This window comes from Scomber scombrus, chromosome 16 (genome assembly GCF_963691925.1).
Source record: "Scomber scombrus chromosome 16, fScoSco1.1, whole genome shotgun sequence".
Lineage (NCBI taxonomy): Eukaryota > Metazoa > Chordata > Actinopteri > Scombriformes > Scombridae > Scomber > Scomber scombrus.
Window position 1 is genome coordinate 3,408,257 of NC_084985.1, and position 16,622 is coordinate 3,424,878.

The 16,622-nt window shown below is 36.5% G+C and overlaps 6 gene segments (V, D, J or C); 5 read left to right on the top strand and 1 right to left on the bottom strand.

The window, feature by feature from the left end:
* Positions 1-1,124: 1,124 nt before the first annotated feature.
* LOC133996621 (immunoglobulin kappa variable 3-20-like) lies at positions 1,125-1,703 on the top strand. The segment is given in 2 exon segments: positions 1,125-1,176; positions 1,393-1,703. Coding segments are annotated over 2 exon segments (363 nt in total).
* A 2,796-nt stretch (positions 1,704-4,499) lies between these two features.
* Positions 4,500-5,972, bottom strand: LOC133996622 (Ig kappa-b4 chain C region-like). The segment is given in 2 exon segments: positions 4,500-4,984; positions 5,880-5,972. A coding segment is annotated over 1 exon segment (303 nt).
* A 743-nt stretch (positions 5,973-6,715) lies between these two features.
* On the top strand, positions 6,716-7,206 carry LOC133996813 (Ig kappa chain V region 3381-like). The segment is given in 2 exon segments: positions 6,716-6,767; positions 6,875-7,206. Coding segments are annotated over 2 exon segments (384 nt in total).
* A 1,284-nt stretch (positions 7,207-8,490) lies between these two features.
* On the top strand, positions 8,491-9,070 carry LOC133996419 (immunoglobulin kappa variable 6D-21-like). The segment is given in 2 exon segments: positions 8,491-8,542; positions 8,760-9,070. Coding segments are annotated over 2 exon segments (363 nt in total).
* A 4,265-nt stretch (positions 9,071-13,335) lies between these two features.
* On the top strand, positions 13,336-13,817 carry LOC133996814 (Ig kappa chain V region 120-like). The segment is given in 2 exon segments: positions 13,336-13,387; positions 13,495-13,817. Coding segments are annotated over 2 exon segments (375 nt in total).
* A 1,275-nt stretch (positions 13,818-15,092) lies between these two features.
* Positions 15,093-15,671, top strand: LOC133996815 (immunoglobulin kappa variable 1-39-like). The segment is given in 2 exon segments: positions 15,093-15,144; positions 15,361-15,671. Coding segments are annotated over 2 exon segments (363 nt in total).
* Positions 15,672-16,622: the final 951 nt, after the last annotated feature.

Here is a 16,622-nt window from a genome sequence, read left to right on the forward strand (position 1 = left end):
GATCTGTAAAAGTGATTACATGTGTATTTAATTTAATTGTTAAATGAATTGTGGGCCTTTAAAAGTCACCAATACAGGTGGGACTTGAAAACTTTTTCAGGACAGTGTTAAAGACAATGACACTGTGGACCTCTTATAAATGATGCAAATGAAGTTATAACAGATTACAAAGAAGAAATAAATGTGTGAATGATCATCTTCATCTTAGCTTGAGGTACATGGATCTAAGTTAAAAAAGAAATCACAATTAGAAAGAAACAGAAGTCAATCAAACACTTCACATGTTGGTAAAGAGTAATATTAGTTCAGAAGGGACTCCTACATTACTGTTGGTAGATTTAAAAGATGATGAAATAGAAACATCTGAAAACTTTAATAAGAAGGAAAAAATGCATCAGCGTCTCAGACATCTGCTCAGACTGATACCTCCATAAAATTAGCTTGATGATATCTGATTATACATCTCTAAACCTTCATCCTCCCTTCTTTCAGTCGTTACTGTGATACATCAACTCAAATGTCTACACTCTCTTCCATCTTAAGTGTAGAAAGAAGTAAATTGAGGATTTTACCCAATTAAAATGAAGTTTTTAAATGAAAATAGATCCCCTTAATAAACTAAATTAAAGAAAATCTATTGTTCTCATCTACAGACATAATACATATCCTTATTAAATATATTTACAGGTATGAACTCCTTTATCCGACCCTTCCTCTCAAGACACATTCAATAGATTTTAGTAGATATAGCAGATAATCTCCCAAAAGAGTTGTTGACATTCTCATTTTGGGCCTTTTTTTCTAAATGCCTGTTTACATTTTTTTTTAAAGCCAAACACACGTTTTCTCAAAAAGAATTAACTTTCTGTACCTGCTTGATTGAAACCAAATACAGTTCTGTGCCTCATGTTTTCATCTTTCATTCATACTCCATTATGTCTCCAATTGTTTAAATAGTCAAAGCTTTTTTGGGGGAAACAGCATGATATGTTGAGGACAGCTCCAGTTGACTGGCTCTGTGTGTTTGCATATCTGTCCTGCCTCTCTGCTCCCAGCCGTTAAGAGGCCAGTGTTGATCAGTGGCTGTCCAGACCTTTCAGAGCCACTGACACGCCGCCAGCACAATGATGATGTCACTGACTCTACTGCTGGGCACCGTGGGGCTCCTTGTTCAGGGTGAGACTCTCTGCTGAAAACTTGGCTTCAGGGTGCAACCAGGTTCACCACAATGATGTTCTGCTGTGATGGAGAAACAATGAAACAAGCAGCATTTACTTTCTTCCATCTATTCTCCATGTTAAAGAAATGATACTCTTCTGTTTTCATGTTGATCATCTTTCTCCAAGCTGGATTTGTCTCAATAAGCCTTTTCCTCTTTTTCATGTTTTCCAGGTTCATCAGGAGATATCATCATGACTCAGTCTCCTGGATCTCAGTCTGCTGCTCCAGGACAGTCTGTCTCCATCAGATGTAAAGCAAGTTCAACTGTTAGTACTAGCTACCTCCACTGGTATCTTCAGAAACCTGGAGAAGCTCCTAAACTCCTGATTTATTCAACTACAAGCCGTCAGTCTGGAGTTTCAGATCGTTTTAGTGGAAGTGGATCAGACAGTGACTACTCTCTGACCATCAGTAGAGTTCAGACTGAAGATGCAGGAGTCTATTATTGTCAGCAGAGTCACAGCTGGCAGTTCACACAGTGATACAACGTCGTACAAAAACCTCCCTCAGCTGAAGAGGAACTGATCTGACTCAACAGCTGCACTAAGACCAAAAACAACAGAGGTTTGATATGAAAGAAATCACTTATTACATCAATAATTATATAATTATACTTTTAGTTATCCAAAGTAAGTATAATTTATTAGATTATTTTGTTGATACAGTGTCAGAACAGGATCACTGTGTTAGAGTGAGTCTTACTCAAAGTCAGAATCAAACACAGTTGAAGAATTATGACTGTTATGACCCTCTAAAGGAGCTCTTTACAAAGAAGGTCAAACATAATAAAAAAGTCTAGCGTGCCCAACACTCAACCAGTGTATTAAGAAAGTAAATAACTTCAAACAAAAACTGATGGGTCGGATAAACTGAACAAAATGAAGGTAAGACACACAGACCAGTCCATAAAGGTTGTAGGATTTATTAAAATATTCTATTTTCATCTTTCACTTTGACAAGCTTTAAAAGTACTGTATTTGTGCAAAGTGGTGAAATTAAATGATAAAATCCTAAACTCAAAGTCAGAAGAGTAATTTAAAACAGTAACATGTGACAGCAGATAGTAGTATAACAATATGTTTGGATACATTATTTGATGAAAACATCTTTATCATTTACAGAAGGCATCAACATTTGGCCGAGAAATAAAAACATTGAGAATATGATGATTGTGTTATTAAGTCAGAGTATTTCACTTTCACAATGTTTTTCATTTAGCAATGTTTTGAATTATTGAAATACTGATGTGAAGAAATAAAGTGTAAAACAGTTTCAATCATAAAAATGTCTTTTTCTGTCAGCTTGCAGCAGCAATGGGATCTGCAGTGTTTCTCTGTCACCCTCCAACTGCTCAAACAATCAACAACAAGAAGAAAAGTCTAACTTAAAACTGAGGCAGACTGTTCAGCAGTGGAAGAATGGCATTTAAAGATCTTTACGGGGAAATAAACTGTTGTTTCTTTAATGGGTTTGATCATTTTCACTGTTGCAAACCTCCAATTTGATCAATAATCAGTAAAAAAAAAACATGCAAAAAAATTAATCTTATATTTAAATACATACAGTCCTACTGAAAGAGCTCACAGATGTTAAATTAATCATTATTAATCAGATATCACTATGATAAATTCTGACTCTTACATGACTGTATTTTTAATTTAAAACCAGTACATATGTGTCTGTTTGAAATTGTTGGCGAAAGACTGAAAAAGACTTAACAATTATTTTAGTGTTGGACTTAGTTATGTAGATAAACACTGCCTAAAAATCTCAATGCCTTTTTGCACTAACATTCCCATCATTTAATTCTGCTCTTTGGGCATTAGCTTGCAACAGTCCAATCTCCCCTTTTGCCTTCGACATACAAGAAATTATGTAACCAACACACGCATAGGTATCAATAACAAATTGGATGTCCAAATGTACCTTCAAACATTTTTTTTTTTTAAGTGGCTTGCTACACTGACTTAGCCAAACTTCATTAACCTGCCTTTTTAAAACTACTTGATCAACTTCTTTATCAACCAGCCTGTGGAGGTAGTAGAACATGAAGTACTTATGCACAATAATTGATCAGACTCTCAGTTTGAATGAAAACTCAGAGAGTATTATTAAGAGAGCCAACTAAGTGACAAATTTTAATCAGGAAACTGAAGAGCTTTGGTGTTCAACACACACTTGAGATGGCATACAGCAGCCTGGTTTAAAGCATTTTATATTTAATATTATTACTTGGTATGATAACTTGAGCGTGAAAAACAGAAACAAGCTTTCAAGAATTGTTCATATTGCAGGGAAGGTGATTGGCCAGTCACAACAAACAATTCTTTGCTATATTTAATACAGCAGTACTCAGGAAGGCCAGACTCATATCTGGAGATGTTTCTCACTCACTAAACGTAGAGTTTGAGTTGCTCCCATCCGGCTGTCAATTCAGAGCCCTGAGGGTGAGCAGGAACATGTATTAGAGGTATTTTATCCCTCATGCCACACAGGCACTGTATGTAAAGTGAGTCAACAATGAACTCAAGAATGCATTTTTTTTAATGATAACTATTATTATTATTATTATTAAAAACAACCTTTAATAGGTTTTAACTTATTACAATGGCTGCTGCTGTTGTCCTGCCCCTTTGCACAATTGTCAGTTGTATGTTTTGTTTAGTTTTTTTCTTTTTTAATGTTGTGTAGTGTTGGTGTATGTTTGTAATGTCCTTATGATATGATATGTATTGTTTGCATTTTTAATGTATTGGAAGAAACCGAATACAAATTATCACTTAGGTGGACAATAAGTCATTTAAATTAAATTAAATTAAATTCCATTCAAGCCATCTTAGTTACAAATAGTCACTTGTTGGACCTTCCCCTGTGTCTCCGCTATTTCCTTTTATTTGAAATTGAAACTCTGGTTGCTGAGAATAATAAATATATAAGTATCTTAGATATCTGATAAAACTCCCATCATAAAATCATCCTGTATGCAGACGACATCATAGTGTATATCATAAAATCATTACCTCCAATTCATTTAGTTTATAATCAGTAATGAATTAAGACAAGTCATGTTTGACATTGCTGTCATCTTTATTAATTTAATTATATTGCAGGGTTTACAGAAAACTAAATCCTCTTGCTAAGATAGATTAATTTGACTACGACGCTACTTTTGTGACATGTATCGAATTTTTAAAATTTGTGAAAAATACAGCAAAGAAATAAACTCATGAGAAATATTACCTTAATAAAATAATGTGAGATGGAAAATGCTGATTTAATGTAATATTTATTGTTTTAAAATGTTTACAATACAACAAGCATGAAGACATTAATGTTGAAACACACCATGAGAAAGGAACACAAGGAGAAATAGTTGCAGAGATCAGAGTGAGAGCAGTAGCAGAGTAAAACCAGTAGCAGAGTCCCAGTGAGTAAGATCAGGACTGGGAACACTGGTCTCTCCTCAGTGTCTCTGAGAGTGGAGTCTGGGAGCCCTGGGTGGCCTCACAGGTCACAGAGCCCACCTTCCTCCACTGGTCTGCAGTGAGCCTCAGGGTGCTGCTCCAGCTGTAGTGGCCGTCCTTCTGCAGCACCGCGGGGCTCCTGCTCTGCTCCAAGCTGCTGCTGCTGCCGTCCACCTTCCAGGCCAGACTCCAGTCTGAGGGGAAGCCCTTGTTGGCCAGACACATGAGCGTGGCCTTGCCCTGCTTTAGCTCCTCACTGGAGGGGGGCAGCACCATCAGGGTTGGGGCGACTCGACCCACTGGAGGAGGAGACAGAGAGACAACATGAAGAAAGTTCATAAAATAGAAAATACACTCCACCCTGTTGGTTGCAGGAGAGGAGGCTGCTGGTTCTGTTGCTCTTTCTCAGATTGGATGAAACTGGTCTTCAGTGTTTCACTTCCCTCTTTGAGCTCAGTAACCATGGAAACAGACAAGCATCACTGATGAACCATGACAACAGACAGGTTTCAGTACTAAAGATAAAACATTTCAAACTGAAAACTCCTACTTTAGTTGAAGTAATAGACTTAAACATCAGTGTTAAACCATTTAATGTTATATGTTAAAGGAGGAATTAAACACTTTTACTTGAGTATGTGCGAGTTTTGTGAGTTTGTGAGTTGTACCCTCTCCCATTTACACATTTGTCAATACTGAAGTATCAAAACAGACAGACTGCAGTATGGACAAATATTTGAACTGCTGAAATACTTTTTCAGGTTACAAAGTTAATGCTTCTAAATAAGCATGTGCTTAAATTACCTCAAAAGTTGTTATGGTATTCATTGTCTATAGTGAGAATACTAATTATCATTACATTAATTTATTTGACAGGAAGAATGAGTAAAACACATGAAATGTTTCCAGTTAATGAGAACAAAATTACAAGTCAAAATATTGTCTTCAACATGCAGATATACTTTAAAGAACATTAAAAATGATAAGAATATAGAAACTCTCTGAATTCAAAATTCTGTGTAGCTAAGCAGTTTTTAGTTCGATGTATTTTCATCTGTATTACAGTGAAGCCTGTAGTGATCACTGCAAAAATATTACATTTATAAAACTACAATCCAAAATATTTAAGAATGTATTAACTGAAAATAGAATAAGTGATGAATCTGAGTTCATGTAGAAGTTAAAGGTACTTACAGTTAACCTCCAGTCTGGTTCCTCCACCGAACGTGTACCACAGTGATACAAACTCATTGAGTCGTCGTACAAAAACCTCTCACTGTAGAGAGACACGGCTCTCTGACTTTGACACAAACAAACTCATTAAAATAAGACTCTTGTTTTTAACATTTTTAAGATAATTTTTTTTTTAAAGAAAGGGACAAATTTCATGATTGCATCATTTTATTTCACATTAATACATTTTCAATTCAATTTATATTATTTGTTCTGGTAATATGTTTAAGTATAATAAATTACATTCTATAAAAAATTAGCTTTCAATTCACATGAAGCCAAACCACATTAAATGATTCACTGACGCATCCTAATCAATTTTCTGATCAATTGATTAAACTGCATTATCTCTATTATTGCACTTAAAAAAAACATATTTATTTTTGTGATATCCGATTATTTTCATTTTTTTAACAGTTAATCAGTTGTTTACATATATATTGTAAAACTAGTCTGAAACTAAAATTGATATTTTCAACATTAAATTAAATCAGACAGAAGATGTACTGAAAGACAATGTGTCTGCAGTCATCAAACTAAACATACTTAACATGATTCCTGACACAGTTAATCAATACTCTAATAACTTGATTGATCCATTGATTAAACAGCATCATCAGAGTAATCCAAGTCCCTGTTGGAGTCAGTCAGAGCATTTCCATAGAGAGCCACTTTGCATCAGCAGCACCATGCTCCAGTGCTCTGGGAGAGTTTATAGTCCTGAGAGTTGAACACTGGATGACTGACAGCTGTCCTTCATGACAACAGAAGCCACAGAAATCCTCCTCATCAAAAACATGACTTTGATCTCCGTCCTCATCTGGACTCTCCTCTGCTGCTGCTTCACAGGTAAAGTCCAGAAAATCAAACTCCTCTCCTTTATGAACATCCGTCACTCTGAAATGAAGCCCACAAAACCATGATGCTGCTTTATGTTTTTGTCTCTGTATCCTCAGAGTCCAGAGGCCAGTACACATTGACTCAGCCTGCAGCAGTGAGATCTGCTCTGGGAGGACCTGCAATCATCAGCTGTAGAGTCAGTCAGAATGTTTATGTTGGTAGCAACAAACACCATTTAGCCTGGTACCAACAGAGAGATGGAGAAACTCCTAAACTTCTCATTTACTATGCTACCACTCGAGCATCAGGGATTCCAGGTCGTTTTACAGGCAGTGGATCAAACTCTGACTTCACTCTGACCATCAGTGGAGTTCAGGCTGAAGATGCAGCAGTTTATTACTGTCAGAGTTTCCACTATCCTAACAGTCAGGATGTGTTCACACAGTGAAAAAGCGTCGTACAAAAACCTCCCTCAGTCAGACTGAACAGAAACTGAACTGACTGCTGCAGCTGGAAGCTACTGCAGAGACTGATACAGTTCACTGAACACACACACATTCAGCTGCTCTTTGAAGTTGTCCACAGTGTAGATCTGTAAAAGTGATTACATGTGTGTTTAATTTAATTATTAAATGAATTGTGGGCCTTTTAAAAGTCACCAATACAGGTGGGACATGAGAACTTTTTCAGGACAGTGTAAAAGACAATGACATTGTGGACCTCTTATAAATGATGCAAGGATGTGAAATACAGATGAAAATGAAGTTATAACAGTTTACAAAGAAGAAATAAATGTGTGAATGATCATCTTCATCTTAGCTTGAGGTACATGGATCTAAATAAATAAATCACAAATAGAAAGAAACAAAAGTCAATCAAACACTTCACATGTTGATAAAAAAGTGATATTAGCTCAGAAGAGACTCCTACATTACTGATGGTAGATTTAAAAGATGATGAAATAGAAACATCTGAAAACTTTATTGAGAAGGAAGAAAATGCATCAACGTCTCAGACATCTGCTCAGACTGATACCTCCATAAAATTAGCTTGATGATATCTGATTATACATCTCTAAACCTTCATCCTCCCTTCTTTCAGTCGTTACTGTGATACATCAACTTAAACGTCTACACTCTCTTCCATATTAAGTGTAGAAAAAAGTAAATTGAGGATTTTACCCAATTAAAATGAAGTTTTTAAATTAAAATAGATCCCCATGATAAACTAAATTGAAGAATAACTATTGTTCTCATCTACAGACATAATACATATCCTTATTAAACATATTTACAGGTATGAACTCCTTTATCCGACCCTTCCTCTCAAGAGACATTCAATAGATTTTAGTAGATTTAGCAGATAATCTCCCAAAAGTGTTGTTGACGTTCTAATTTTGGGCCTTTTTTCTAAATGCCTGTTTTTTAAAAAATAAATAAATAAACACACATTTTCTTTAACAGAATCAACTTTCTGTACCTGCTTGATTGAAACCAAATACAGTTCTGTACCTCATGTATTTAACTTTAATTCATACTCCATTATGTCTCCAGTTGTTTAAATAGTCAAAGCTTTTTTGGGGGAAACAGCATGATATGTTGAGGACAGCTCCAGTTGACTGACTCTGTGTGTTTGCATATCTGTCCTGCCTCTCTGCTCCCAGCCGTTAAGAGGCCAGTGTTGATCAGTGGCTGTCCAGACCTTTCAGAGCCACTGACACGCCGCCAGCACAATGATGATGTCACTGACTCTACTGCTGGGCACCCTGGGGCTCCTTGTTCAGGGTGAGACTCTCTGCTGAAAACTTGGCTTCAGGGTGCAACCAGGTTCACCAAAATGATGTTCTGCTGTGATGGAGAAACACTGAAACAAGCAGCATTTACCTTCTTCCATCTATTCTCCGTGTTAAAGAAATGATACTCTTCTGTTTTCATGTTGATCATCTTTCTCCAAGCTGGATTTCTTCTCATTAAGCCTTCTCCTCTTTTTCATATTTTCCAGGTTCATCAGGAGAAATCATCCTGACTCAGTCTCCTGGATCTCACTCTGCTGTTCCAGGACAGACTGTCTCCATCGGATGTAAAGCCAGTTCAAGTATGGGTACCTACCTTCACTGGTATCTTCAGAAACCTGGAGAAGCTCCTAAACTCCTGATTTATTATGCTACAAGCCGTCAGTCTGGAGTTTCAGATCGTTTTAGTGGAAGTGGATCTGGGACTGATTTCACTTTGACCATCAGTAGAGTTCAGGCTGAAGATGCAGGAGTTTACTACTGTCACCAGGGTGGTTACAGCTACCCGTTCACACAGTGATACAACGTCGTACAAAAACCTCCCTCAGCTGAAGAGGAACTGATCTGACTCAACAGCTGCACTCAGACCAAAAACAACAGAGGTTTGATATTAAAGACATCACTTATTACAGCAATAATTATATAATTATACTTTTAGTTATTCAAAGTAAGTATAATTTATTAGATTATTTTGTTGATACAGTGTCAGAACAGGATCACTGTGTTAGAGTGAGTGTTACTCAAAGTCAGAATAAAACACAGTTGAAGAATTATGACTGTTATGACTCTCTAAAGGAGCTCTCTACAAAGAAGGTCAAACATAATAAAAAGTCAATTAAAAAATCATATATTCATCACCATGTCTAACAGATAATGATTACAATATTTCTCATGATCGGTCGTACAAACACAGTCACAACTTTGTACTGATGACCTGATAGAAACTGAAGGAACAAAATATAGTTACATTGCAGGAAAGGAAAGTTCAAACCTTGTATTTGTTTTTATTAAAGCATATGAAATGTGATGTGAAGTTTTACACTAAGAACATCAGATTCCATAATGCTTGAAATACACTTCTGTATTTCTGTAGGAGCTTCCTGTCTCTGCTCCTCCATCCACATGCTGTGATACAGAACAATATAGTACAGAGCAGGACAGAGAGGACACATGTGAAGGACACCATGTAGCACCGACTCACTGATTCTGTTAAAATATTCTCATTTCATCTTTAACTTTGCAAATCTTTTTCTTTTAAATACCATAGTTTATGTGTAAAATGATGATTGTTATGACCCTCTAAAGGAGCTCTTTACAAAGAAGGCCAAACATAATAAAAAAGTCTAGAGTGCCAAACATTCAACCAGTGTATTAAGAAAGTAAATAACAACTTCAAAGAAAAACTGATGGGTCGGATAAACTGAATAAAAGAAGGGAAGACACACAGACCAGTCCACAAAGGGATGTAGGATTTAAAAAATATATAAATGTTGAAATATTCTCATTACATCCTTTACTTTGACACGTTTTAAAAGTACTGTATGTGTGTAAAGTGGTGAAATTAAATGATAAAATCCTAAACTCAAAGTCAGAAGAGTCATTTAACACAGTAACATGTGACAGCAGATATTAGTGTAACAATATGTTTAGATACATTATTTGATTAAAAAAAAAAAATCATTTACAGAAGGCATCAACATTTGGCCGAGAAATAAAAACATTGGAGAAAAAAAAAATATGCACGAGAAAATAAATTAATCTTATAGTTAAATACATACAGTCCTGCTGAAAGAGCCCACAGATGTTCAATTAATCATTATTAATCAGAGAACACTTTGATGAATCCTGACTTTTACGTGACTGTATTTTAAATTTAAAACCAGTATATATATGTCTGGTGAAATTGTTGGTGAAAGACTGAAAAGGACTTAACAATTTAAAAAGAAAGAAAAATTATTTAGGTGTTAGACTTTATGTAGATAAACACTGCCTAAACATCTCAATGCCTTTTTGCACCAACATTCCCATCATTTAATGCTTCTCATTGGACATTAGCTAGCAACAATCCAATCTCCCTTTTTGCCTTTGTCATGTAAGAAATTATGTAACTAACACACGCATAAGCGTCAATAACAAATTGGATGTCCAAATTAACCTTCCAACATTTTTTTTTTTTTTTTTTTGGTAAGGATTTTTTTTCAGGCATAGACACCTTTATTAACAGTAGAGAGACATAAAATCACGAAAGAGAGAGGGGGATGTGAAATTCAACAAAGGTCCTCCGGCCAGGATTCGTACAAGTTTCCACTGCGTATGTGGCATGCACCCTAACCACTCAACCACCTGCTCAACATACCTTCCAACATTTTATTAGTGGCTTGTTACACTGATTTAGCCAAACTTCATTAACCTGCCTTTTTAAAACTATTTGTGTATTTCTAGCTAAATGTTCATATGCAGCCTCAAAAGTACAAAAGTACAAACATACAAATTCTGTCAATAATGCATTGAGACAAATGATTTGATTAATATGTCTTTATTGTTTTAACATACAGAGAATATCAGCATTATTAAAGCAAAAAAAGAAAGACACTTGAGAAATGTAATGATTGTGAAGAGAGAAATAGACAGAAAGAGAAATAAAGATTTAAAAACATCAGAGTGAGAGCAGTAGCAGAGTAAAACCAGTAGCAGAGTCCCAGTGAGTCAGATCAGGACTGGGGACACTGGTCTCTCCTCAGTGTCTCTGAGAGTGGAGTCTGGGAGCCCTGGGTGGCCTCACAGGTAACAGAGCCCACCTTCCTCCACTGGTCTGCAGTGAGCCTCAGGGTGCTACTCCAGCTGTAGAGACCGTCCGTCTGCAGCACCGCGGGGCTCCTGCTCTGCTCCAAGCTGCTGCTGCTGCTGCCGTCCACCTTCCAGGCCAGACTCCAGTCTGAGGGGAAGCCCTTGTTGGCCAGACATATAAGCGTGGCCTCGCCCTGCTTCAGCTCCGGGTCCAGCTCCTCACTCGAGGGGGGCAGCACCGTTAGGGTGGGACGGACATCACCTAGGAGACAACAATCACATTAGAGGACAGGGACCACACAACTGCCAGTAAAACAGCAGACAGTTAGACATCGTTACTGTGTGAGAGTGGATTTTCCCCTTTAAGGAGTTTGTGTCAGATGTCTTTTCTGCTCCACCAGTCACTCACTCACACATTGTTTCACTTCCCTTTAAGAAACCTCTCATGCAGATCAGCACAGAAAGACTCATCGTACTGTTTGACCTGAAATATATCAAACTACACTGCAAATAAAACAAGAACATTTCATCACTTTCTTCTCAAAATTAGTAAACACTTTAACAAAGCGTTACATTACAACACTCACTGGAAACATAACCAAACACAGAAGATGAACTGACCACCAGCTGATTTCAAACATCACTTAGCAAACCGTTCAAATGACTTCAAACTAAAATTACCAATGTAGGGATCGTACATTTTTATCATCACTCTGCTCAATTTTATTTGAACAAATTATTTTTGAATTGAGAGTAAAAATCGTAATCTTAAAATTAAAAATGACTCTTAGATAGTGATTTTAAAATTAATCTAAATTTTCATCTTTTCTACACGTCAAGTTATTAAATTTCAGTATGACGGGAATGTGAATAGAAAAGTTTAGTGAAGCTGCTCTGACTTATCCTCCGTGATAAAGGAGGAGAAATACAAACATCAATATTAAAAGTCCAATAAATAAAAATTATATTTTTTATCTGCTGTAAGCATTCAGACACTTAATTTTAAACACAATTTCACAATATTGTATTTAGTATTTGAACAGAAACTTACTTCCAACATCCAGTCTGGTTCCTCCACCAAAAGTCCACCACAGTGATACAAACTCATTGAGTCGTCGTACAAAAACCTCTCACTGTAGAGAGACACGGCTCTCTGACTTTGACACACTGAACTAAAACTACAAGCTCTCAAAATCAGCTACACTATTAAAGTTTTATATGATATATTTATCTTCTAAATTAATGTTTTATTTTCCTTACTGTAAGTTTCTGATTTTAAATTCAAAAGCCAAGTTTGTCACTAACTGCAATTTAAAAAAATTACATCCTTACATGATGTGGACATGGATAAACGGGCTAAAATCAAGGACATAAAATAAAAATAACTCCTGAAATTACAAATATTTTAAACATTTGACTTACTTCCAACATCCAGTCTGGTTCCTCCACCGAAAGTCCACCACAGTGATACAAACTCATTGAGTCGTCGTACAAAAACCTCTCACTGTAGAGAGACACGGCTCTCTGACTTTGACACAAACAAACTCATTAAAATTAGTTTCTGTTTTTTTAATGTAATTTTTTTTAAAGAAATGGAAACATTTCATGATTGCGTCATCTTATTTCATATAAATAAATTTGGAATTCAATGTATATTACTTTTTCTGGAAATATGTTTAAGTATAATAAATTACATTCTAAAAAAAAAAGATGTCACATAAAGCCCAAACCACATTAAATGAATCACTGACACATCCTAATCAATATTCTAATCAATAGTTTGATCAATTTATTGATCCATTGATTAAACAGCATCATCAGAGTAATCCAAGTCCCTGTTGGAGTCAGTCAGAGCATTTCCATAGAGAGCCACTTTGCATCAGCAGCACCATGCTCCAGTGCTCTGGGAGAGTTTATAGTCCTGAGAGTTGAACACTGGATGACTGACAGCTGTCCTTCATGACAACAGAAGCCACAGAAATCCTCCTCATCAAAAACATGACTTTGATCTCCGTCCTCATCTGGACTCTCCTCTGCTGCTGCTTCACAGGTAAAGTCCAGAGAATCAAACTCCTCTCCTCTATGAACATCCGTCCCTCTGAAATGAAGCCCACAAAACCATGATGCTGCTTTATGTTTTTGTCTCTGTATCCTCAGAGTCCAGAGGCCAGTACACAGTGACTCAGTCTGCAGCAGTGAGATCTACTCTGGGAGGATCTGCAATCATCAGCTGTAGAGTCAGTCAGAATGTTCATGGTGGGAACTGGTTACACTGGTACCAACAGAGAGATGGAGAAACTCCTAAACTGCTCATTTACACTGCTACCACTCGAGCATCAGGGATTCCAGGTCGTTTTACAGGCAGTGGATCAAACTCTGACTTCACTCTGACCATCAGTGGAGTTCAGGCTGAAGATACAGCAGTTTATTACTGTCAGAGTTTCCACTATCCCAACAGTCAGTATGTGTTCACACAGTGAAAAAGCGTCGTACAAAAACCTCCCTCAGTCAGACTGAACAGAAACTGAACTGACTGCTGCAGCTGGAAGCTACTGCAGAGACTGATACAGTTCACTGAACACACACACACATTCAGCTGCTCCATGAAGTTGTCCACAGTGTAGATCTGTAAAAGGTTTTACATTTGTGTTTAATTTAATTATTAAATGAATTGTGGGCCTTTTAAAAGTCACCAATACAGGTGGGACATGAGAACTTTTTCCGGACAGTGTTAAAGACAATGACACTGTGGATCTCTTATAAATGATGCAAGGATGTGAAATACAGATGAAAATGAAGTTATAACAGATTACAAAGAAGAAATATATGTGTCAATGATCATCTTCATCTTAGCTTGAGGTACATGGATATAAATAAATAAATCACAAATAGAAAGAAACAAAAGTCAATCAAACAGTTCACATGTTGGTAAAGAGTAATATTAGTTCAGAAGAGACTCCTACATTACTGTTGGTAGATTTAAAAAATGATGAAATAGAAACATCTGAAAACATTAATAAGAAGGAAGAAAATGCATCAGAGTCTCAGACATCTGCTCAGACTGATACCTCCATAAAATTAGCTTGATGATATCTGATTATACATCTCTAAACCTTCATCCTCTCTTCTTTCAGTTCTTACAGCATACAATACAGCAACTTAAATGTCGACACTCTCTTCCATCTTAAGTGTAGAAAGAAGTAAATTTAACATTTTACCCAATTAAAATGAAGTTTTTAAATTAAAATAGATCCTCTTAATAAACTAAATTAAAGAAAATCTATTGTTCTCATCTACAGTCTAAATCAATATCCTTATTAAATATATTTACAGGTATGAACTCCTTTATCCGACCCTTCCTCTCAAGAGACATTCAATAGATTTTAGTAGATTTAGCAGATAATCACCCAAAAGAGTTGTTGACATTCTCATTTTGGGCCTTTTTTCTAAATGCCTGTTTTAAAAATTAAAGCCAAACAAACATTTTCTCAAACAGAATCAACTTTCTGTACCTGCTTGATTGAAGCCAAATACAGTTCTGTACCTCATGTTTTTTATACTACATTATGTCTGCAGTTGTTTAAATAGTCAAAGCTTTTTTGGGTGAAACAGCATGATATGTTGAGGACAGCTCCAGTTGACTGACTCTGTGTGTTTGCATATCTGTCCTGCCTCTCTGCTCCCAGCCGTTAAGAGGCCAGTGTTGATCAGTGGCTGTCCAGACCTTTCAGAGCCACTGACACGCCGCCAGCACAATGATGATGTCACTGACTCTACTGCTGGGCACCGTGGGGCTCCTTGTTCAGGGTGAGACTCTCTGCTGAAAACTTGGCTTCAGGATGCAACCAGGTTCACCACAATGATGTTCTGCTGTGATGGAGAAACACTGAAACAAGCAGCATTTACTTTCTTCCATCTATTCTCCATGTTAAAGAAATGATACTCTTCTGTTGTCATGTTGATCATCTTTCTCCAAACTGGATTTGTCTCAATAAGCCTTTTCCTCTTTTTCATGTTTTCCAGGTTCATCAGGAGATATCATCATGACTCAGTCTCCTGGATCTCACTCTGCTGTTCCAGAACAGACTGTAACCATCAGATGTAAAGCAAGTTCAACTGTTAGTACTAGCTACCTCCACTGGTATCTTCAGAAACCTGGAGAAGCTCCTAAACTCCTGATTTATTCAACTACAAGCCATCAGTCTGGAGTTTCAGATCGTTTTAGTGGAAGTGGATCAGACAGTGACTACTCTCTGACCATCAGTAGAGTTCAGACTGAAGATGCAGGAGTCTATTATTGTCAGCAGAGTCACAGCTGGCAGTTCACACAGTGATACAACGTCGTACAAAAACCTCCCTCAGCTGAAGAGGAACTGATCTGACTCAACAGCTGCACTAAGACCAAAATCAACAGAGGTTTGATATTAAAGACATTACCTATTATAGCAATAATTATATAATTATACTTTTAGTTATTCAAAGTAAGTATAATTTATTAGATTGTGTTGATACAGCGTCAGAACAGGATCACTGTGTTAGAGTGAGTGTTACTCAAAGTCAGAATCAAACACAGTTGAAGAATTATGACTGTTATGACCCTCTAAAGGAGGTCTCTACAAAGAAGGTCAAACATAATAAAAAAAGTCTAGCATGCCCAACACTCAACCAGTGTATTAAGAAAGTAAATAACTTCAAACAAAAACTGATGGGTCGGATAAACTGAACAAAATGAAGGTAAGACACACAGACCAGTCCATAAGGGTTGCAGGATTTATTAAAATATTCTATTTTCATCTTTCACTTTGACAATCTTTAAAAGTACTGTATTTGTGCAAAGTGGTGAAATTAAATGATAAAATCCTAAACTCAAAGTCAGAAGAGTCATTTAAAACAGTAACATGTGACAGCAGATAGTAGTATAACAATATGTTTGGATACATTATTTGAAGAAAACATCTTTAACATTTACAAAGGTCATCAACATTTGGCCGAGAAATAAAAACATTGAGAATTTGATGATTGTGTTATTAAGTCAGAGCATTTCACTTAAACAATGTTTTTCATTTGGAAATGTTTTGAATTATTGAAATACTGCTGTGAAGATATAAAGTGTGAAACAGTTTCAATTATAAAAATGTCTTTTTCTGTCAGCTTGCAGCAGCAAGAAGATCTGCAGTGTTTCTCTGTCACCCTCCAACTGCTCAAACAACAAGAAGAAAAGTCTAACTTAAAACTGAGGCAGACTGTTCAGCAGTGGAAGAATGGCATTTAAAGATCTTTACGGG